This window comes from Castanea sativa, chromosome 7, assembly GCF_040712315.1.
Source record: "Castanea sativa cultivar Marrone di Chiusa Pesio chromosome 7, ASM4071231v1".
NCBI lineage: Eukaryota > Viridiplantae > Streptophyta > Magnoliopsida > Fagales > Fagaceae > Castanea > Castanea sativa.
The window spans coordinates 9,664,828-9,689,362 of record NC_134019.1 but is presented as its reverse complement, the minus strand read 5'-3'; the positions used below and the strand labels follow the sequence as shown (position 1 = coordinate 9,689,362).

The 24,535-nt window shown below is 33.3% G+C and overlaps 1 protein-coding gene and 1 pseudogene across 2 annotated transcripts; one reads left to right on the top strand and one right to left on the bottom strand.

Moving 5' to 3' along the window:
• The first annotated feature begins 1,320 nt into the window (after window positions 1-1,320).
• On the top strand, window positions 1,321-3,257 carry LOC142642835 (plasma membrane-associated cation-binding protein 1). 2 transcript variants are annotated; one of them, XM_075817257.1, is made up of 5 exons: window positions 1,321-1,463; window positions 1,662-1,809; window positions 1,956-2,045; window positions 2,146-2,230; window positions 2,608-3,257. In XM_075817257.1, exons 2-5 carry the CDS (start codon window positions 1,696-1,698, stop codon window positions 2,922-2,924), a joined length of 606 nt encoding a protein of 201 aa, XP_075673372.1. In that variant the 5' UTR covers window positions 1,321-1,463; window positions 1,662-1,695; the 3' UTR covers window positions 2,925-3,257. The 2 variants fall into 2 exon arrangements, with proteins under 2 accessions (XP_075673372.1, XP_075673373.1); XM_075817258.1 differs by lacking the exon at window positions 1,321-1,463 and adding an exon at window positions 1,482-1,526.
• Window positions 3,258-8,895: 5,638 nt separating this feature from the next.
• LOC142643650 (uncharacterized) lies at window positions 8,896-14,795 on the bottom strand (annotated as a pseudogene).
• Between the last annotated feature and the right edge of the window lie 9,740 nt (window positions 14,796-24,535).

The window sequence follows — 24,535 nt, the reverse complement described above, 5'->3', positions numbered from 1 at the left end:
ATTGAATACATTTTTGCCAAATTAATAATAACTTATTATATTTATATGTAATATAAATTAGATAAAAATATATGATAAAGAAGAATAATAGCACACCTAAGAGTAGGAGTAAATGTGTATGACTAAGAAAAAAATAGTAACTAAAATAAGTTTTAGTTTTTGAAGTGTATGACTTTTTAACCATACATGTGGCCACTCTCTTAGAATTGGAGCAAGTACTAAAAAACTTCTTGGACTTGAAAATCTATAGAGTATTTTATCAAACTACTTGATCAAACAAAAAGAAAGACAAAGAAAACATAGAGGGGAGAATGAGAGATAGAGAGAATGAGGAAAGAATCACAGATGTAAATACAGATTAGTTGGTTGTAACAGTGATGTAATTTTTTGCTGATGAAAAAAAAAAGTACAGGAAAAAATAGCTTCATTTTGCTGTCAATGACAAAGTAAGTCAAAGTCCTAAAGAGAAGATTTACTTATTTTTAACAAATGATCAAAATTTTAAACATTTTTTTCTTTCCTATAAAATTAAGTATTTTAAGAGTAGTGTTACTGACACAATACTTTCACAAAAATTCCACAACAAAATCTAGATGACAAGTTGTTGGAGGTAAATAAAAAAGTGATGTCAGTTGTGAGTTCAAATGAAAACCAATTACAACTTACCACATAACTTTTATTATGAAATTATTTTGAAAGTAGCATTAAAATAGTCATATTCAAGCTTATTTTAGTTGGATTTAAACAAAATATAGGGTCAAAATGTTCAAATTGTCAAAATAAAAAAATTTAAAAATTTAATATATAACCTTTTTTTTTTTTTGCCAGGTCGAATGAACCGCTAGGGGTTCATTTGAACCCCGTGGCCTTAATGTAATGCCACCCCTAGTTACATGTTTCATTTTATTATGTTAAAAAAAATGATATACTATAATTTGTAGAGTATAAAGTAGTACGCTTAGAGTGGAACAAAAATGTATTAATTAATTGATAAATACTAGTATACACACTCTATTACACACAATATTAAAATGCACTGAAATCATGACTTGAAATCACAATTTTCACCTTGTAAATCGTGTTTAGTGCATTTCAAGTCACAATTTCAATGCATTTCAAGTATATGTATAAGAGTGTGTATAATAGAATGTGTATAATAAAAACTACACTTAATTAATAGACAGTGGAGGGTAATGAAGATCATATGATTGACAAGGTTGCTAGACTAAAAGAACAAGTCGGTGTGTATTGTTTGCCAAAAAAAAAAAGTGATGGGCGTGTATTTTGGTAATTAAATTGGAACCTGGGGGTTGCTTTGGTAGGAAGTATGTCTATATTTTGATGCCACGGTTAAGCTCATACTGCATTGATTTGGAGGGGGACAGTTGCTGGAATAGTTGCATTGAGGTCCACTTCAACTGGAGACCACAGTAGCTACGACAAAGACACACAGTTTTTAGAGGGTAAGTGAGAAAAAGAGAGACAGATTCTCTTAGCTTCATCAAGTTTCTCTCTTGTACTTTGTGGTGGATCTCTAGCAATTTTATCTGTGAATATTGTTGTCAATTCTCTCTATATATATAATTAAAAAAAAAAAGGTTACCTTTGAGTTTTAAGTATTTTATTTTTGCTCTTGCTTGGTTTGTTTGTTTTTGATATAGGCTATATAGTAATACAGTTGAATTGAGAAACGAGATGGGTTATTGGAAATCAAAAGTTCTTCCAAAGATCAAGAAGGTTTTCGAGAAAAAGGATACCAAGAAATCTGCTGCTGCTGCTGAGGCTTGCAAGTCCTTCGACGAGTCTAAGGTATGTTCGACCTTGAAATCTACTTCTTCTTTCTTCAAAGAAAGAAAAATCCAAAATCCTTTTTTGATGTTTTCATACATGCTTATGTAAAGAATAGCTCAAAAAAAGGTTCTTACTATTGTTTGATATGTGTGTATTTGGTTTAGGAGCATATTACTAAGGAGTTTGAAGAGAAGAAGACTGAGCTTCAGCCTAAAGTGATAGAAATATATGAGGCTTCCTCAGTAGAAATCAAGGTCAGATAATTATACACCAAGAACTAGAGGCAATAAATAGGTAAAAAAAGCAAAAATAGAAAGAGAGAGCTAACTAGCTTCAAATTTTCACCTAAAACAGGCTTTGGTTAAGGAACCTAAGGAGCCAGGTTTGAAGAAGCACTCAGTTGCAGTTCACAAGTTCATAGAAGAGCTGGTGAAAATTGGTATGATTTTTTTTTTTTGATCCTTGATAAATTACCGTTTATTATAAAGGCATAAACCGATAAGAAATAAGAAATTTTATCATTTAACTATAATATTTTGACACCGTCACACTTAAACTCAAGGCCATATGCTACGATAATTAATACCATTAAAAAAAAAAAAAACTACAACTTATACCAGAAGTTCAAATTGTTAGAAAAATTATGAATTTTACTATTTAACCGTTTAGCACTCTTACCAACAAGTGGGTCCAATATAATTTTTTTGTTATGTTACTGTCTTTAGTAACTTTTTGTGGCTTGTATTTTACTTTTTCATGATTAACTATCGTTTAATCTTCTTTGTTTTTCATGTTCACCATGTTTTATATTCACAGAGTTTCCAGGATCAAAACCAGTATCTGAAGCATCTTCAAAGTATGGTCCAGCATTGATTCCAGGCCCAGTTTTCTTTGTTTTTGAAAAGGTTTCAACTTTCATCGTCACAGAAGAGAAAGCTGAGCCAACCCCAGAAGCAGCAACAACAGCAACTGAAGAGAGGGAGATAGTACTTGAAGAAGAGAAGAAAGAAGAGGTGGTAGAGAAAAAAGAAGAGGAAGGGAAGAAAGAAGAGGTGGTGGAGAAAATAGAAGAAGAGAAAAAAGAAGTGGTGGTGGAGGCTGAGAAAGCTGAACCAACAGCAACTACAACCTGAGCCTGAAGCAAAGGTAGAGGAAGCTGCAGAACCAGCAAAGCCTTGACAAAATCAAGTGCAGGAACTCTCTTATTAAAGTGAACTTTGTGTGAAAGTTTATAAAAGTGAAATATTGATTTGTTATTCTTTCATCACCATCCTCTGATCTTGTAAGATCTCTTGGATTTGTTTTTTTAATTTTATTTTATATGGGTTTTTTACTTTTTCAAAGCTTTTTCTTTATGTTTTAATTAAGTGTATAAATTTTGTGAATTAATTGTACTATTTACAAAATAGTGAAGTGATGTAATTAAAAAAACAATGCTCTCATAATGAGTTATTTGTTTGGATTTATCTCTCTCTCTCTCATAAGGATTTTTTAAAAATGTTTTAATGTAAAAAAAAAATTACCTCCAAATTCATATATATTTCTAGTTTCATAACTTTTCTACTTAAATAATATACGTGAATAATTTTATAAATTGTCGCGTATTGAGCTAAACATGATTTTTTAATGTAAAATCATAAAGATTTGGAGACAGTTTTTCACAAATATGATTTATTCAAGTAACATTTTTATTATTATTATTATTATTATTATTATTATTATTATTATTGTCATAAATAGATTCACTAAATTTCCAAAGGTAAATCTAGGGTACATCCACTTGATCCATTTTCATTAACTACAATTTTGTAATTATGTTTCTCTGGTGAAAATTTTTAGGTAGTTTAGGAGTATAGTAAAATAGTATTTTCTCTTTTCACATTTATGGTACACCCCCACTATAAATTTAATGAATGGACCTCACCATAAATATGTGAAGAAAAAGTATTATTTTTCGTGCTTCAAGAGTACTTAAGAATTACTCTGAATAAAATAATAATCCAAAGTAGTTTCAATATTTGATTTCGGTCTAAGATTCTATCTAGATTAGGATGAAAATTTGGTATTCTCTTAAGTGCTTGATAATTACGTTAAGAATTACTCGGAATAAAATAATAATACAAAGTAGTTTCAATATTTGATTTCGGTCTAAGATTCTATCTAGATTAGGATGAAAATTTGGTATTCTCTTAAGTGCTTGATAATTACGTATAGGTCTTAAAAGAGGAACATATTTTACAACGTTGTGTTTTAACTTTAGCGGTTTTAGCCTTTAGAAAACAAACGGAATTAGTGGAGCAACAACATGGTGTTTGGTGTGAGACGTAAAAGTTGGCCAAAACTATGTGCAATGTGTGGGGTTTGAATGCATGCAATTCCCACTTTAAAAGGGTGACATGACTTTTCCTTTTTCTTTTTTGGGTGAAGTGATATGATATATAATTATTTATGTGTGTTTGTTTTTAGTTGATGACCAATAAATCATCTAAATTAACCATGCCATTTTTAAATATATTATGTGATCAAAAGTAAATATAAATAATCATTTCAATCATCATGTATTAAAGTAAATTTTCACCAACTTAAATTGGAGTAAAATTTTGTTTGTTCATATTCTCCCTCTTACATAAACGAAATATTTTACAAAAAAAAAAAAAAAAAAATTATGATTTGACTTTTTTTTTTTGGCTTTCCAACATATGACAACAAAGCAAACACTAGACAAATATGACAAATGTTCCTTCCTACAACAAAGCAAACACATAGACAATTTATAAAAAAATAAGAAGTTCATTTATATAGAAATAAAGAAATAAATTGTTTGCCTCACTTCCCAGCATAATTCATTCAACCCTAGTATTACCTTTATTTTATGTTTTATTATTTTTTAATATGGTAATTAACTACAAAGAAATTGGAGGGGAAAAGACTAGCTCTCTAATTAGAGACCTCTATTAAGTTGGGTAATTATTAGGTATTCTCGGAGTACCATAAATGGGTAAGTCCCACTAATTAAATTTATAGTGGGACCCACAATTCATGTGAGAGGGGAGAGTATCCATTTATAATTTTCCTATTAAGTCATAGTGAAATTTATTATGTCCGACGCATTGTCGACAAGTACAACAGCCAACCTGCCATATCCAACAAAAAGAGTTTCCTAATACATAAAATGGAAGTGCTAAGTAATTAAAGTTTATTAATTTATTACCCCTGCACACCTTTGATGTGATGGTGGAGTATGGGAGGTAAGGATCGGGATTCAATTCTTCCCATATAAAAAAAATTATTAATTTATTTATTTTTAATAAGAAACAAGCAATCAAAGTCTTGAAACTTATATTAATGGGAGAGGCTACGTCCACAACATTTTTACGCCCCTCTACTGAGAGGGGCACCATGTTTTTCACAACAAATTACAGGTGGTTAGTTGTTATTGGTTCAAATTTGAACCTAACACGAAGATTACTTTTTTGCCTCAACAATAACAACTAGTAATAACTGGCCACTTAGAATTTGTTGTAAAAATATTGTGAACATATCATTTCTCTATATTAATATCAACTTTTAAAACTATTTTGTGCCTAAAGTAACGACAATTTCCAATCCAATAATATGTCAACAGCTCATTTTATCAATAAAGAAAGTATCTGGTCAAGGTGTCATTACTCATTTGGGAACTATTTGATAATTTACAAATACTATAAACTAAAATGGTATGAGTTCAAACAATATTATTGTAATTGCTAATATGACAAACATCTATCTATTTATTCCGTGTAAGAATGTGCATGTTATTTTTCATGTAATTGGGTTTGTTTCACATCAGGGACAGACTCATAGTTCATCTACTTGTTACATTTTACATTATTAATTAATGAATGTGTAATTCTCATTATACCCTTCACTATCTAATAAAAGCCTAAACATTGTAGGACTTCAAGTTAGGGCTTAATATATATAATATATTAAAATACTACTTAAATATATCGAAAACTTAATCATAATGAATTGAGTTGGATTATATTATTTTAATATATAAAATTTTGTATTATTTAGAATTTCCACTCACATACGCATATTTAACAATACAATTAAATTCAAATCACACATGAATATAAATGTTTATTTTCCAATATAGCTAGCCTCACTGTCTAATGCATGTAGTATCGAAAAGAGATTATTTTGGCTCATGGCCATGGTACTCATGGGGTGAGGAATGCTAATTATAGGCCCAGTGTGAGGAAAAAGAATATCATGTATTTGGTATATTTAACCACTCTCTCACATAATTGTGAACCGTGCAAGTTGGCTCAAGTGGAGAACCTTTGTGTATTTTTTTTTTTGGTTTAATTACCTGTTGTTTCCTAACCTTTCAAATATGTGATTTTATATTTTAGTCTTTAACTTTTTTTTTTCTTGGTGTCAAAATAGTCGTCGTTGTTAAATAATGGATGAAAAAATATTTGACATTATAAATGGTAAGATTAAAAGAATAATTTTATGCCATCTAGAATGCAATTTGGGATGCCTACATGTCCTTTTCTATGCAAGGTTTCATTTGTTTTTATGAAAAACCTTATGTGAAGAAAGGTATTTCTTGTTTTCTTCTTTTTGATTGTCTTAGAAAAAAACAGGTTAAATGAAAATTATTTCTTAATTCCTTATTTAGCTTTACATGAGTTAGAGTTGTTTTTCGTTTAAATTTTCTAAAAGACAACTCTATCTCACGCCAAACTAATTAAATAAGGAAATTGTAGAAATAGTTTTCCAAATTATTTTAACGTCGCTATCAAGCATAAGAAAATAAGATAATTATCTAGAAAACAAATTTTAGAAAAATGATTCATTTTTCAAAAAAATGTTATTGTAAAAACAAATAGAGTGATAGATCTAGAGTAATGCCAAAGACAACAATTTTCACAATAGTTGAATTGATAAGTTTTTAGTGGTTCTCATCTAAACTCATCATTGATATCATTTGTTTATCTAGCAATAACAACTTACAATCTTGGTAATTATGAAATTATCTATGGCTATATACTTATAGACATTTTTTCCCTGTATAACCAAAATGAACTACATTGGAAAATGCTAGAACTACAAACAACAAACTTTTTTACAATTTTTTTTTACAAACTGCTAATGTAGTGAGTAATTATTTGTAAGTGAAAAAGTGATGTCAATGGTGAGCTCAAATGAGAATCAATAAAAATTTGCCACAACAATTGTGGGGTTCAAGAATTCTGAGTAGGATAATTACGCCACGTGTCATAGCATGGCCGAGAAGGATGATTACTGCACCGAGGAGGCATGCCTTCAGATTTTATGATCACGTCATCAATACGTCATCAAAGAAGGCCTTACTGTGCAAAAAGAGAGCGGATAGGGGGGCTAGCACTGATGTGATTGAAGAGCTGGTGGCTGCCACCCCATTTAATGCATCCCACCAAACCTCCTAGCTGCATTTATGTGGAGAAGATCCTTGAACAGTACTGCCTTGGTTGCCTTATCTTACAGGAGATCAGGGAAGATGTTTGATGAGATTAGCACTTGAGTGGTGGCCTGCATGATCAACAAATGGAAGGTCAGGATCATATAAAGGGGTCTATATAAGATAGAAGGTCCCCGGGAGAATGGGGATAAGAAAAAGAGAGAGAAAAACACTGTAGCACCAAGAACTAAAACTGTAAATAGGTCCTATAGAGATATATATTCAAGAATCAATCTCCTTGGATTTGGCCGAGGAGAATCTTCTTTCACAATATTGGGGTTGTCTTTTGTTTTTCCTTACTTCCTTGTCATTTTTGGTCCATAGTGAACATTATAGCCTAGTCTTACAGCCCACCCTCTACAAATTCATGGTGTTGGGCTGTTTTGGTCTGGGTCCTCAAGTTGTTAGGGGCTCGGGAGCCAAATCCAGCCCCTACAACAACAATTTATAAAAATATTTTTAAATAGTTTGTGACTGTAACATTCAATTAGACTGGGCTTGCACACAGTTGAAAACTTCAAGCCTTATCCAAACACACAATTGGATTGGGCTTTTACTATCCACTTTTTGAACCTCAAATGAATTGTGTCATATGACTCATATCCATGGTTTTAAAAACCAAATCAAACCATCCGATGCAGTAAAAACTAAGAACCAAACTCAGTGCTGGTTATTTGATTGTTCCGGTTTTTTAAAACCATGGTTGTATCAATAGTTAGTAGATAACAACATTTTAGCATCCTAAGAATGGTGTTGTACTCACTCCTTTAGGCCTCATTCTTCTCTGCTTAGTTCTCCACCACCAAGCTAAACTTGCATTCTCTCTCAGTAAATAAAATAACCAAAACACCCTTCCTCTCATTCTTGAAATGCACATGAGTGTGTTAATGGTTTTTTTTGGGTTGAGATCTCGAATTTTAGCTATGGCAATGGAATGACAAAATATACACACAGTGCTAACGAGACATGTCATCACTGACATCATTGTAAATGATAGGTAAAAAAGTATTGTCAATGGTGGGTCTAGATGAGTATCGGTGTAATCTTGCCACATTAACAACATTAAAAATGCTGTCAAATTTTGTGTGTATGTAGCATTCTCTTCACTTCTTCTTCTTCTCTCATATTTAAAAAAAAATTCAATGCTTAGGGGAAGGAATTTGAACCTCACACGTCTTCATTGAAAACTCAAAGAGATACCACAATTTAGAATGTTTTATACTAGCGTTGAAACTAACACGAAAAGGCGAACTTTTTGAACATGATGTTAGGGTACATGATGAAATTTTAAGAAAAATCTGATGTTCTATTATCCTATTAGATTATTGACTAAAAATAAAGTACTATTGAGCATAAAATTTGCCTATTCGCATATATTGTTAGAGGGAAGATCTATCCCACGGCCAAGTCTTAAATGATTATTGTGTAAAATTTGTCTATTCGCATATATTGTTAAGAGGGAAAATCTATCCCACGGCCAAGTCTTTAAAGAAGAAGAAGATATATTAATATTAATTAATCTAACTATTCAAAGTAAAATTCCTACGCTGTAGCAAATCTTTTGATTTCTTGACAATAACAGTACGACCATAATTTTCTAGTTGGCCAAAGTTTCCAAAAATTGGAGCAAATTTTAGAAATGAAATCTAATCGAAGACAAAACAAGTAACATCATCAACAACATTTGTCATTTCAGACTATTTGGGAAAATTCTAAAACCATGGGTCCATGACAACTAGGTTGGAATTGGTTATGTAATGGATTGGACAAGAGCAATTCTTCCAGAGACATCAAATTTGATTTCCATTCTGCAAGATTCGATAGAATTTTCTCTAAAAGAAGTTTATAATTTGATCCTACATATCGACACAGAAACAGTAATATATTTTCACGCGCGGTCAACAGATAAGATAGATCTAGTCATTATCAATAAATCTAGTCATCATCCTCAGGATCAAAATCCTTAATCTTCACATCAGTGTCTTCTCCGTACTGAATGCAGTTGTCAATTTAAGCCAGCACATACTGTATACTGCAAAAGACAAGTCAACAGTTACTCTCTAATTATATGGAAAATTGGAATTGTGTCATCTTTGTAACTAAACTTTCTTGAAAATATTTCATGACTTCAAAAGTAAACAAACCAGCCAAGATGAAATATGGAAGTCTATGAAATATGAACAAATGAGATACTAATAAGAGCATATATAGTACACTTTCTCTACCACTAGTTGAAGCCTGAAGTTTTATGATATGATCTTTTACCAACTGTGTAGCAGCTGGAGAAAAAAAATCATTTGCAATTAAGATTTTTGTTTTTAGCTATAGTTCAGACAAATGTATTATTGGATTTGAGAGGGTTTCAACACCAAAATCCCAAGTGCGGAGCCCCAAAAGAAAATGGCAACTTATAGTGCTTGGCAAGTGGCAAAATGTAGTTTGGCAGAAATTTTGGTTTACAAATACAGGCTTAGGTTTTGAGAAACAACAAATCAAATAAAACCAATTCAAAATTTATGTCACTGTCTTGGAATTGGTTAAAACCAAACTAAACCAGTTCTCTTGTTTGCAAACACCCTGTAAGAACCTTGACGGCACTAGAAAAGATAGACGCATGTAGGTCTTGACTCTTGAAGGGTAAAGGGTCACAACAATCCGACCCATAAATAATAAGCTAAAAGGGTAATGTTCGATGCCTAAGTATTTTTTTTTATAGGTATTATTGATTCCCTAGTTTCACTTGTCTTCTCCAGTTCTTTACACCTTGATCTTTTTTCTTTCTTTTCACTCTTATTTTATCCATTCCTTATTGCGACTTCAGAGGTTCAACCATCTGTCTTCCTTCCTAGGCTGATTTATCACCAAGCTTAACAAATAAGATGAGCAAAACCTTTTCTTATACTGAGATATTTTAGTCTTCGCACATTATCCTAAACCTATTCCCAATGTCACAGAAATAAAAAATATATATTAAGTAGAATGCAAGCTGTTAAAGGCATCAATTTGATGCCAACACAGGCCACTCCACCACTCTTCTATAGTTGAACAAATAAGAAAACTTATGCTACACCATATTCAGTCAAGAAGACAGCAAAAACTATAAGAATCATAGTCCCAAAATTTAAATTTAAATGCCATCTGAAATTATTAACTACATTTCACTGTCAGCCTAAGCTTTTTTTATTCAAATAATAAATCCCAAGGTAAATAAACCTTCGGAATAAAATAATCAAAAACTTTAAAACACATTTCATAAATCCAGTGTCAAGGATTTTTTTAAAGGTTAAAACTACAAAAGCTAAGTTTGCAAGCACGACATAATACTGTCAATGAGAGAGAGAGAGAGAGAGAGAGAGAGAGAGAGAGAGAGAGAGAGAGAGAGAGAATACCTGCTCTCCTTCCTCAGGTCAAGGGGCAGAAAACTCACCATGCTAAACCCATCCACCTAACACAACAAAAATTATATAATAGTTTCAAAAAATCCAGCCAATCCCCATTGCAGGTCAAAATAGAGAGACCAAGAGCAATTTTGCTGCTTGAAAAATGAAAGTAATCTTGTACAACCAATGAAGGCCAATAATTACTACAAATCACATAACCATGCACAATTACAATGCTTCAACCAAAAAATACTTACTAACAGAATAATTAATTCCTTATAAGCTCTCAGGTAAATGTACAATCTAAGATGATGCAGCTTATGTTATATCAGATTACATAGTCTCCCAAATGAGAGTAAAATATTGATACAGATCATACAACCAGAACCGTAAATCAACCCATCTACAATACCCTGATACAGGAGAAGCTAACTAAGAAAACAGACCACTCACGAAAGAGCATCTCTTCCAAAAAACTTAATCATGCACCTCTAAAAAATAAAGACGTTTCCTAGCCTGTAGCTAAACTGACACCTCCTCCTACTTATAAATGCTAGGTAGAGGGTGAGGCTGTGGGTTCAAGACCCATTGGGTGCATGTGTGTAACTTACCAATCAGAGTAAATGGAGACGCTTCCTACGATAAATTTCATACAACATAAGCAAAAAGTGGTCAGGGACAGCCATAATGTGCAGTCGGAAAGTAATTAAAATAAAGATATCCTTAAAACACCAAAAAAGTTTACATTGATATCAAGATCACTCCGAAAGAAATGCAAAGTAGATCAACATTGATTATATGTGACCACAATACTGACAAGTAGTTTCCAGCAGAGGCAATGTGTTAAAATTATAAGTAGTTTAAATACTCACTAGTTCAATCAAAGATTTATTCAGTTTAGCAAATTGAGGAGCCATGCGTTGATCCAACTCTGATAACAAAAACTGAGGCTCTGGATTCAGAAAACTGAGAGCAGTAAAAGTACAAGACATATTAGATAGATAAATTTAATAAAAATGGTGTATACCATACAAATTATATAAAGTAGTAATGGTAAAAGAGCTCACTCTTCAACATCCCTTTTGTTAGTCACAAGGTCCATCTTGGAGAGGATATTAACATGGGGCAATTCAAGTTGGATCATTGCAGAAAGTGATGCCATGCAACCACTAATGAACTTGGTCACATCTGTCATGAACTAATATAATCAAATATTGAAACCATTAGTTTTAATTAAGAGACAGTTCATAATATTATTAAATTACAGAACAAGCCAAAGCAAGAAAAGAAATAACCAATTTCATACAAACCTGTGAATCAAGCAAGTATACACCACAAACATTAAAATTTTTATGCTTCAAATGTTCCACAAAATTCCGCAGCACTGGCACATGTGAAAAGAGTTCTATCTGGCCTGAATATATATCTTAAGGTTAGGATAAATAATTATATTTTTGCAGTTATGAAACAGGCATGTTGAAAATTCAAACTCAAAACATCCACTCTATATCACATCAAAGGGCTAAAATATGAGTGGTAATGCTGAATCTTTTTTATTTGATTGATAAGCCCAAGTTCTTCAACCCAACACCTCAACTCCTACCTAGAATCCATAGGGGGAGAGGTGTCAACAGAACTTAACTCATTGGAAATGCTTAGAATCCAATTTTTCATCAGCAGAATAGCTAGGAACATCTTCTGGCTGAAATAGGAAGGATATGCTCTATGAACTCATTTAACAATTTGGAATTTAGTCCCTCTATGTTTGATGTGGATTTTGTGGAAGGAATGGAATCACCGTGCTTTTGAAGATTTAAGTTCAGTGAGTCAATTGCAAAAATTGTTGATTAGAACTTCCATGCATGAGGTTTTACCAATAGCAATTCTAATGTTGATTTTGAAGAGTCGATACATCTGCACATGATTACTTATTCTTTGTAATTTTTTAGACTTCTTTATGTTCTTCACACATGAAATAGTTTTTTTTTTTTTTTTTTTTTTCAATAAAATATTCCTACTTATAAAATAAAATGAACTCATTGAGACATTTTTCCATTACAATTTAGTTGGTTTCATTCAAGGCTCATGTTGCTTGTCTGTTTCTTCTTACATTTTTTCCAATCCCCTTTCTACCTTTCTCTAGTTTTTAAAAGTAAAAGTTCCAGTCACCCTTATAGTAGATGCAAAATTTAAGAGATAGAGAAAGAGTTCTCCCCCTTTTTTTTCTTCTTGAGGCCAAGAGAATTTACTAGTCAAGTTAATGGGTACCTCCAAAGTTTCCCTTTTCATAATGTTTACTAAGCAAAATTGGGATGGGACCTCAGATATTCATTACTACAAGGTGCTCATTTGCACAATAGTGAACATGAAAGGAACAAGGACAATCCTGCCAACTCTCTAAAATATTCAAGACTGATTCCTGGGACACTAGAACTTACGACAAAATATTTTTTTATTTAAATAAAAAATTACTGAATAGATTAATACAATTCACACACCTATATGGAATTGAACACATAACCTTATGCTCCAATCCATATTTCTGGGGTGAAGAGATGCGACTAGATTCAAAGACCACTAGCCCTCTTTCTTCTTACATTTCTTTTTTTACCAGGCAATAAATGATCTACTGCAAATTAAGGAGAAAATACTGTTTGAAAAACAAAAAATTAAATTAAAACTAGAACAATATCTTAAGGTATTCACTGCGTTTGTGTTTATGCATTTTCCATGGTCATGAGACATAACCATAAATTGTCAACTTATGGAAACAAACCACAACTAACAAGTAGTTTTCCATAAAGCAAATTCAAAATCATGATAAATATAAACATATACACAAACAAGCATACAACTAGACAAGTAGGGATACCCGGGCAGTCAAAAACCAAGTAGTCATCATCCAAATAATTGTCCAATTCTTCCGTCAACCAATCATCGAGATTATCTTCAAGGTGTCTAAAAATGGAAATTAAGGCCATTCATTTTGCAACAAGATAATCATTCAAGGTAGCCAGTACAAGCATGCTTTACTAGTAAACATTCAAGGTCCTTATGAACAAAGACAATAATCACAAGTAAATACACATAGCAAAAGCATACAAGAAAGGCAGAGAAAAAAAGTAGCACAAATTTAATAAAGGATACTCCATGCAGTACATAAGGCCCCCCATTGGGACCCAATCCAAGTTCCTCCATGACATCATCCAAGTTAATGAGTTCCCTTATATCTGCTACCAAAGAGGGCAAAAAAAAAAAGCCAACAACTCATCATTTCCAATTTTTAATTAGCAAGTTACTTATACACTTAGTTGGTCTAGAATCTACGATCTAAACCTCCATTCAATTATTATGGAAGGAGGAAATGTCAATTGAGCTAAAGCCCATTGGTAACCCATCATTTCCAATCCAACAAATTAGATATAACATTTTTTTTAATTATGACATAAGAGAACTTAACTCTGTTAATTAAACTCTTAGGTTACGGGCAACTGATCCCACTTGCCAGAACCAGTCACCAGGTAATCTAGAGGTTTTTCACCCTTGACGGACTAAACAGTTTATCCAACGATATAATCAAACTCTTACGAGCAACTAACCCCACCCGCTAGAACTAGTTATCAGGTAATCCCTAGCGGGCTAGGCAGTTTATCCTGAAAAAATCATATATAACTAATTAACAAAATAGAGCTAAAAAAACCAACAACCCCAACTAACTCACCCATTGCAACAGGATAGTCGAAATTCTCAGCAGCAGGATCCAAAGTTCACAATATGTATCGACCGTTGCATGGTTTCACAATATCGGTACAAACTAGAACAATAAGTTGACTGAGTGTATATATAAAAATAAAAGTATAAACAGTTAGTCCAACCATATTTTAAAAATAATAAGAAGCAACATATATAGAATTTAGATAAAACTGTGACAATAAAATATTTAGTATTTACCTTGCCACTGCCAGCAGGGCCAATAACAAGCTGTGCATACCCCATCGTAAAAACGAGTGCTTTGTGTAGACTCCGGCCGACTGACTGCGGCGGCGTGGCTGAGTGAGTCACTCTCTCGGTCTCTCACAATCTCAAATCCTGACTCTCTCTTCTGAATTTGGTTTGTTAACTCTCAGCTGATTCTTAAAAAAAAAAAAAAAAAATCAGTTAAAGGCTAATAGGTTTTTAATTTTTAAAATTTTTGTTCTTATTAAGTTTTTGGGCTGGGAAGTTGGGCTGGGCTGTCTGGGTTAGTGGGCTGATAATCTTGAAGAGGAGGGCCCTAAGGATTTGGAAGAGATTATATCTAATTAAAAAAATTGAGGCTGTGGCAGCCCAACTAAAATACTAAAAATATACAAGGTTTTTTTGCTCGCCTTAAAATGTCAACTTATTTTACTTTTATTTTTGCTATTATTTATAGATTTCATTGTACTTTTTGATATTATTTTAGCTAACTTTTACCTTTATCTACAGTACTTATTAAGTTTTTGGGCTGGGAAGTTGGGCTGGGCTGTCTGGGTTAGTGGGCTGATAATCTTGAAGAGGAGGGCCCTAAGGATTTGGAAGAGATTATATCTAATTAAAAAAATTGAGGCTGTGGCAGCCCAACTAAAATACTAAAAATATACAAGGTTTTTTTGCTCACCTTAAAATGTCAACTTATTTTACTTTTATTTTTGCTATTATTTATAGATTTCATTGCACTTTTTGATATTATTTTAGCTAACTTTTACCTTTATCTACAGTACTTAAAGCAAAAAATTTCAGTTTCAACAAAATAAACAGATTCTAAACAGAGAATTCCTCATTAGAAATCAAGATCAGAGTCAAATAAGATTATACAACAACAACAACTAAAGGCAATAAATAGGGGGGAAAAAACAAAAAGAGAGAGAGCTCAGCTAAGCAACTTCAAATTTTCACCTCAAACAAGATGTCACAAGTTCATAGAAGAGTTGGTGAAAATTGGCTTTTTTATTTTTTTATTTTTTTACGATCCTTAATAGTTCAAATGTCATTCTCAACAAAAAAGAAAAAAAAAAAGAAGTTCAAACGCGTCATATATGCGTAAAATCTGCATACGTATGTAACAATTAAAGTAACTCACGTTTAACCCCCTATTTCCAAAGATACAATAATAAACGCATTAATTTCAATTTGAAAGTTAAAATTCCGTAATAATTGCTACCCGTAACATTTGGATGCTCAAATACGGATATAAGAATTTTTGAAACATACTTTTTTGAAAGATGACGAAATATACCCACCCATATACTTGCCATATTATATGAGTACCATATTATACTAACTACTCTTAATAACTTTTTTGTAGTTTGTATTTTACTTTTTCTCTATTAATTATCATATATTAATCTTCTTTATTTTTCATGTTCTCCATGTTATACATACATAGAGTTTTTGGGACCAAAATTAGTATCCGAAACATCTTCAAAGAATGGTGGAATCCCTTATCCAATTCTAATTTCAAAATAGAATTACAAGAATATTGAAATGTGAGAGGGATTGGAAAAACATTTGAGTATTGTGTTCTAAGTAAGGGTGTGTAGAATATCCGATTGACCTCCCAACCCGCCCACCCCATGTGAGTCATTAAGTTAGACAGTTTGGGTTGAGTGGGTTAGACCCCCAAAATAGCGCATTGAGTTGAGTAACAAATTGAAACATTATCAACCCACTACAACCCGACCTGCCCTTTTAATTATAAATAAATGGTTAAATATATATTGATTTAAAATTTTTAACTGTATATTTTGTAATTAAAGTTAATCAATTCAGCTAATCAATTTTTACAGTTAATCAGTAACAATTCCTTAAATAAAATATAAAATGTTAACATTGAAACCTTGAATTCACTTAGCCATATACTGCATATACTTTGTATTTAGCCTTCACCTTCAGCCAACATTGAAGCCCCTTCTTCTTCTTTTTATGTTTTAATTTTTTTTATCCCTTCAATTCTTCACCTTTCATCAGCTGTGTACTCTCCTAGACAACCACCAATGTGATTGTTTTTTTTTTTTTTTTGTCTTGTATTGTTTAATGTTTGTATCTATATCTTTATTAAGTATTTTTTTGTCCTTTTGATTTTGGCTCCATATATTCTTGTAAATCTACAAAATGTTTCGTCTTTTGATCCATATTTTATATATTATAAAAAATGTTATGCTATTACATGTAAAGCTAGCTATACCTACAAACTCAAATCAATCCACTAAAAATGCAAACAAATACAAAGCGACATGTAACAGCAGATCGAAAAGTTAAAGGTCATTTAGTTCCTAATAATAGAGTTAATTTTACTATTGTGCACATGTAATACTTTTAGTGGTTCTTAACTTCTTATAGTTTGTAATACGGTTAGTTTAGGCACTAATGTTGGTTATCATTGCATGTAAGTATATATGCTCCATAGTTTATCAAAAGAATAATGTCAACCCACCCAACCAGCCCAATCCGTCGAGTTGAAACCGTCAAAATTTATAACTAATCTGATAGATTTAAATTTTGGTGGATCAGTGGCAGATTGGAATTTTTCCAACTTACTAAGGGCAGATTGGATAAAAATATTGGCTTTTACCCGCCTAATTTGACCCTCACACACCCCTAGTTCTAGGCAGGGATGAGCTCTCTCACTTTCTCTCTCTCTACATTTTTTTTTCCACAAATTTTCTCTCTCTTTCTCTCTCCCTAAATTTTTCCATAATAATTCAGATGAATTAAATTTGTTTTGGGCTGAAACCCATTTATCTCGGAAACCTCAATAGCCTTATCCAACAACACACAATTGGACTGAGCCTTCACTGTCTTTTAACTCCTTTTCCCTTACTCTTGAACTTCAAACAAACAGTATCGCACAACAAGTTCACCTGTACTAAGAGCATCTACACCAGTCCATGTAAAATCATCTATAATGAAAAAATTGATAAAATTTACATAATTTGAGCAAAAAAACACCCACATCTGTGGGTGTAAAATCATGAAAAAACGTGTAAACTCATTAACCGGCTACAATGTGTGTAAATATACACGGACACTGTAGCTTTGTTATCCCATATTTTATTATTAACTTTTGTACGTATAAAAACATTTTTCGCTCTTTTTTTTCTCTCTCATCTCACTGAGCAACCTCTCACTCTCAGCTTCTCTCTCCCCGTTTCATTCCTAAGCAACACCCACAATCTCCGACGTCGCTCGATCTCTCTATTTCTCAGGCCGGCGGCGCTCGATCTCGCTGTTGCTCAGGCCGGCAACGCTTGATCTTGTTGTTGCTCAGGCCGGCGTCGCTCGATCTCGCTGTTGCTCAGGCTGGCGACACTCGATCTCGCTGTTGCTCAGGCCGTTGCTCGTTGTTACTCAGGTTTTCTGGTTTTTTTTTTTTTTTTGGTTGGATGCTGGTGTTGATCTTGTTTCTGGGGGAGGCTGGAGGCTGGAGGCTGGGTTGATGACGGTGGCTGTGGGCTGTGTTGAGAGATGACAGTGTAAAAAAAAAAAAATTATTTTATTGAATAGATGTGTAGAATAGATAAACTGATGTGGAAGTTTTGTAAAGTTGAGCAAAAGTGAGTGCGTAAAATAGAAAAAGTTGGTTTTTTCTTGTAAAATAGATGGAAATTTTACATAGACTGGTGTAGATGCTCTAACCAAAATACATAAACTTTCCAATCCCAAAAAAGGTGTTGTAATCGCCTTCACTCCTCCTTCTTACTCTTTCTCGTTCTATGAAATGCATGTGAATGCGTTAATGGTTTTTTAGGGCTTGAGATCTCGAATTTTAGCTATGGCTATAGAGGAACGAAACACACAGACTGTGCGTGAAGGCGATTACGACACCGTTTTTGGGATCGGAAGGTTTATGTATTTTAGTTAGAGCATCTACACCGGTCCATGTAAAATTTCCATCTATTTTACAAGAAAAACCAACTTTTTCTATTTTACGCACTCACTTTTGCACAACTTTACAAAACTTCCACATCAGTTTATCTATTCTACACATCTATTCAATAAAATAATTTTTTTTTTACACTGTCATCTCTCAACACAGCCCACAGCCACCATCATCAACCCAGCCTCCAGCCTCCCCCAGAAACAAGATCAACACCAGCATCCAACCAAAAAAAAAAAAAAAAACCAGAAAACCTGAGAACAACGAGCAACGGCCTGAGCAACAGCGAGATCGAGCGACGCCGGCCTGAGCAACAGCGAGATCGAGCGCCGCTCACTCGATCTCTCTATTTCTCAAGCTGGCGGCGCTCGATCTCGCTGTTGCTCAGGCCGTTTTTTGGTTTTTTTTTTTTTTTCGTTGAATGCTGGTGTTGATCTTGTTTCTGGGGGAGGTTGGAGGCTGGGTTGATGACGGTGGCTATGGGCTGTGTTGAGAGATGACAATGTAAAAAAAAAAAAAAATTATTTTATTGAATAGATGTGTAGAATAGATAAATTGATGTGAAAGTTTTGTAAAGTTGTGCAAAAGTGAGTGCGTAAAATAGAAAAAGTTGGTTTTTTCTTGTAAAATAGATGGAAATTTTACATGGATTGGTGTAGATGCTCTAACTAAAATACATAAACCTTCCGATCCCAAAAACGGTGTCATAATCGCCTTCACTCCTCCTTCTTACTCTTTCTCGTTCTATGAAATGCATGTGAATGCGTTAATGGTTTTTTAGGGTTTGAGATCTCGAATTTTAGTTATGGCTATGGAGGAACGAAACGCACAGACTGTGCGTGAAGGCGATTACGACACCATTTTTAGGATCGGAAGGTTTATGTATTTTAGTTAGAGCATCTACACCAGTCCATGTAAAATTTCCATCTATTTTACAAGAAAAAACCAACTTTTTCTATTTTACGCACTCACTTTTGCACAACTTTACAAAACTTCCACATCAGTTTATCTATTCTACACATCTATTCAATAAAATATTTTTTTTTTTTACACTATCATCTCTCAACACAGCCCACAGCCACCGTCATCAACCCAGCCTCCAGTCTCCCCTAGAAACAAGATCAACACCAGCATCCAACCAAAAAAAAAAAAAAAAAAACCAAAAAACCTGAGCAACGGCCTGAGCAACAGCGAGATCGAGCGACGCCGGCCTGAGCAACAGCGAGATCGAGCGCCGCTCGCTCGATCTCTCTGTTTGTCAGGCCGGCGGCGCTCGATCTCGTTGTTGCTCAGGCCGGCGTCGCTCGATCTCGCTGTTGCTCAGGCCGTTGCTCAGGTTTTTTGGTTTTTTTTTTTTTTGGTTGGATGCTGGTGTTGATCTTGTTTCTGGGGGAGGCTGGAGGCTGGGTTGATGACAGTGGCTGTGGGCTGTGTTGAGAGATGACAGTGTAAAAAAAAATTTTATTTTATTGAATAGATGTGTAGAATAGATGAACTGATGTGGAAGTTTTGTAAAGTTGTGCAAAAGTGAGTGCGTAAAATAGAAAAAGTTGGTTTTTTCTTGTAAAATAGATGGAAATTTTACATAGACTGGTGTAGATGCTCTAACTAAAATACATAAACCTTCCAATCCCAAAAACGGTGTCGTAATCGCCTTCACTCCTCCTTCTTACTCTTTCTCGTTCTATGAAATGCATGTGAATGCATTAATGGTTTTTTAGGGTTTGAGATCTCGAATTTTAGCTATGGCTATGGAGGAACGAAACGCACAAACTTTGCGTGAAGGCGATTACGACACCGTTTTTGGGATCGGACGGTTTATGTATTTTAGTTAGAGCATCTACACCAGTTCATGTAAAATTTCCATCTATTTTACAAATAAAACCAACTTTTTCTATTTTACGCACTCACTTTTGCACAACTTTACAAAACTTCCACATCAGTTTATCTATTCTACACATCTATTCAATAAAATAATTTTTTTTTTTTACACTGTCATCTCTCAACACAACCCACAGCCACCGTTATCAACCCAGCCTCCAGCCTCCCCTAGAAACAAGATCAACACCAGCATCCAACCAAAAAAAAAAAAAAAACCAGAAAACCTGAGCAACAACGAGCAACGGCCTGAGCAACAGCGAGATCGAGCGACGCCGGCCTGAGCAACAACGAGATCGAGCACCGCCGGCCTGACAAACAGAGAGATCGAGCGAGTGGCGCTCGATCTCGCTGTTGCTCAGGCCGGCGTCGCTTGATCTCGCTGTTGCTTAGGCCGTTGCTCGTTGTTGCTCAGGTTTTCTGGTTTTTTTTTTTTTTTTTTGGTTGGATGCTGGTGTTGATCTTGTTTCTGGGGGAGGCTGGAGGCTGGGTTGATAACGGTGGCTGTGGGCTGTGTTGAGAGATGACAGTGTAAAAAAAAAAAATTATTTTATTGAATAGATGTGTAGAATAGATAAACTGATGTGAAAGTTTTGTAAAGTTGTGCAAAAGTGAGTGCGTAAAATAGAAAAAGTTGGTTTTTTCTTGTAAAATAGATGAAAATTTTACTTGGACTGGTGTAGATGCTCTAACTAAAATACATAAACCTTCCGATCCCAAAAACGGTGTCGTAATCGCCTTCACGCACAGTCTGTGCCACCGTCATCAACACAGCCCACAGCCACAGTCCACATTTGTTATTATTATTATTATTATTATAAATAGATTCACTAAATTTCCAAAGGCAAATCTAGGGTACATCTACTTAATCCATTTTAATTCATTAACTATAATTTTGTAATTATGTTTCTCTATTGAAAATTTTTAGGTAGTCTAGGAGTATAGTAAAATGGTATTTTCTTTTCTCACATTTATGGTAGATCCCGCTATGAATTTAATGAACGGACCTCACTATAAATATGTGAAGAAAAAGTACCATTTTTCGTACTCCGAGAGTACCTAAGAATTACTCAGAATGAAATAATAATCCAAAGTAGTTTCAATATTTGATTTCAGTCTAAGATTCTATCTAGATTAGGACGAAAATTTGGTATTCTCTTAAGTGCTTGATAATTACGTATAGGTCTTAAATGAGGAATATATTTTACAACGTTGTGTTTTAACTTTAGCGGTTTTAGCCTTTAGAAAACAAACGGAATTAGTGGAGCAACAACATGGCGTTTGGTGTGAGACGTAAAAGTTGGCCAAAACTATGTGCAATGTGTGGGGTTTGAATGCATGCAATTCCCACTTTATAAGGGTGACATGACTTTTCCTTTTTCTTTTTTGGGTGAAGTGATATGATATATAATTATTTATGTGTGTTTTGTTTTTAGTTGATGACCAATAAATCATCTAAATTAACCATGCCATTTTTAAATATATTATGTGATCAAAAGTAAATATAAATAATCATTTCAATCATCATGTATTAAAGTAAATTTTCACCAACTTAAATTGGAGTAAAATTTTGTTTGTTCATATTCGATCTCCCTCTTACATAAACGAAATATTTTACAAAAAAAAAAAAAATTATTTGACTTTTTATTTTTATTTTTTTGGCTTTTCAATATATGACAACAAAGCAAACACTAGACAAATATGACAAATGTTCCTTCCTACAACAAAGCAAACACAAAGACAATTCATAAAAAAAAAAAAAAAAACAAATAAGAAGTTCATTTATATAGAAATAAAGAAATAAATTGTTTGCCTCACTTCCAAGCATAATTCATTCAACCCTAGTATTGCCTTTATTTTATGTTTTATTATTTTTTAATACAGTAATTAACTACAAAGAAATTGGAGGGGAAAAGACTAGCTCATTAATTAGAGACCTCTATTAAGTCGGGTAATTATTGATTACTCTTGAAGTACTATAAATGCATATTCCCTCCTCTCACATAATTGTGGGTTTTATTAATTAAATTTATGGTGAGACTCACAATTTATGTGAAAAGGGGGAGTACGCTATTTTCGGAGTATTCAATAATTTTCCTATTAAGTCATAGTGAAATTTATGTCCAACACATTGTGGACAAGTACAACAGCCAATCTGCCATATCCAACAAAAAGCGTTTCCTAATACATAAAATGGAAGTGCTAAGTAATTAAAGTTTTTAATTTATTATCCCCGCACACCCTTAGCACGATAATCACTCCACAAGTATAAGTACTTGTGGGTGTGAGGGGCAAGGGCTAGGGTTCAAGTCTCTAGGAAGGAGTTTCACACATACATACACTTAGATTAAGTTAGAGTAAAAATTATATCTTGTATAAAAAAAAAATTTATTAATTTATTAATTTTTGATAAGAAACAAGCAATCAAAGTCTTGAAACTTATATTAATATCAACTTTTAAAACTATTTTGTGCCTAAAGTAACGACAATTTCCAATCCAATAATATGTTAACAGCTCATTTTATCAATAAAGAAAGTATCTGGTCAAGGTGTCATTACCCATTTGGGCCCTATTTGATAATTTACAAATACTATAAACTAAAATGGTATGAGTTCAAACAATATTATAGTAATTGCTAATATGACAAACATCTATCTATTTATTTCGTGTAAGAATGTGCATGTTATTTTCCATGTAATTGGGTTTGTTTCAAATCAAGGACAAACTCATAGTTCATCTACTTGTTACATTTTTCATTATTAATTAATGAATGTGTAATTTTCATTATATTCTTCACTATCTAATAAAAGCCTAAACATTGTACTACTTCAAGTAATTAGGGCTTAATATATATAATTTATTAAAATACTAGTGGGTTCTAGCTAGCTCAACTGGTAAAGTCTCTGATGGTTGAATATATAAGAGATCTGAGGTTCAATCTTCGCCTACACCAAAAATTGATTGGTGTCTTGGTCTGATAATAAAAAGCTATCGTCAAGAGCAAACACTATAGGTTGAAACTCTCTAAAAAAAAAAAAATTAAATACTACTTCAATATATCGAAACTTAATCATAATGAATTGAGTTGGATTATATTATTTTAATATATAAAATTTTGTATTATTTAGGATTTCTACTCACATGCGTGTATTCAACAATACCATTTAAATTCAAATCACACATGAATGTAAATGTTTATTTTCCAATATAGCTAGCCTCACTTTCTAATGCATGGAGTATCGAAAAGAGATTATTTTGGCTCATGGTGAATGGTACTCATGAGGTGAGGAATGCTAATTATAGGCCCAGTGTGAGAAAAAAGAATATCATGTATTTGGTATATTTAACCACTCTCTCACACAATTGTGAACCGTGCAAGTTGGCTCAAGTGGAGAACCTTTGTGTAATTTTTTTTGGTTTAATTACCTGTTGTTTCCTAACCTTTCAATAAATATGTGATTTTATATTTTAGTCTTTAACCTTTTTTTTTCTTGGTGTCAAAATAGTCATTGTTGTGAAATAATGGATGAAAAAAATCTGACATTATAAACGGTAAGATTAAAAGAATAATTTTATGCTATCTAAAATGCAATTTGGGATGCCTACATGTCCTTTTGTGCCTACATGTCCTTTTCTATGCAAGGTTTCATTTGTCATTATGAAAACCTTATGTGAAGACAGGTTTTTCATGTTTTCTTGTATTTGATAGTGATGATGCAAAGAAAATCAGTAGGCTGGATGCTTCGGACTTGAAAGGACTACTGGTTCTTTCTGCGGCCTGAAAAAAGAAAGAAGAGCGAATCAAAGGCGGCCGAGGCTGCCGGCCGAAAACCCTCCGATGGCAAAGTTAGTTTTTCTCTCCATGTTATGAGTTCCAACTTTTTCTGGAGTAAAAAATGAACGTACCTTGGATTTGTCTGAAACAGCCCTTTTATAGTGTTCTTACAGGCGGTTATCAAGATTGGAACCTCTCCTAGATTCGAGGAAAGGTAGGAATCAAGTGTAACTTGCATAACCGTTTGGGAGTTATGCTTCTGTTCCTCAACAGATACCTGGCGGTTATGCGTGGGATAAGGGATTGCCACGTCATGCTC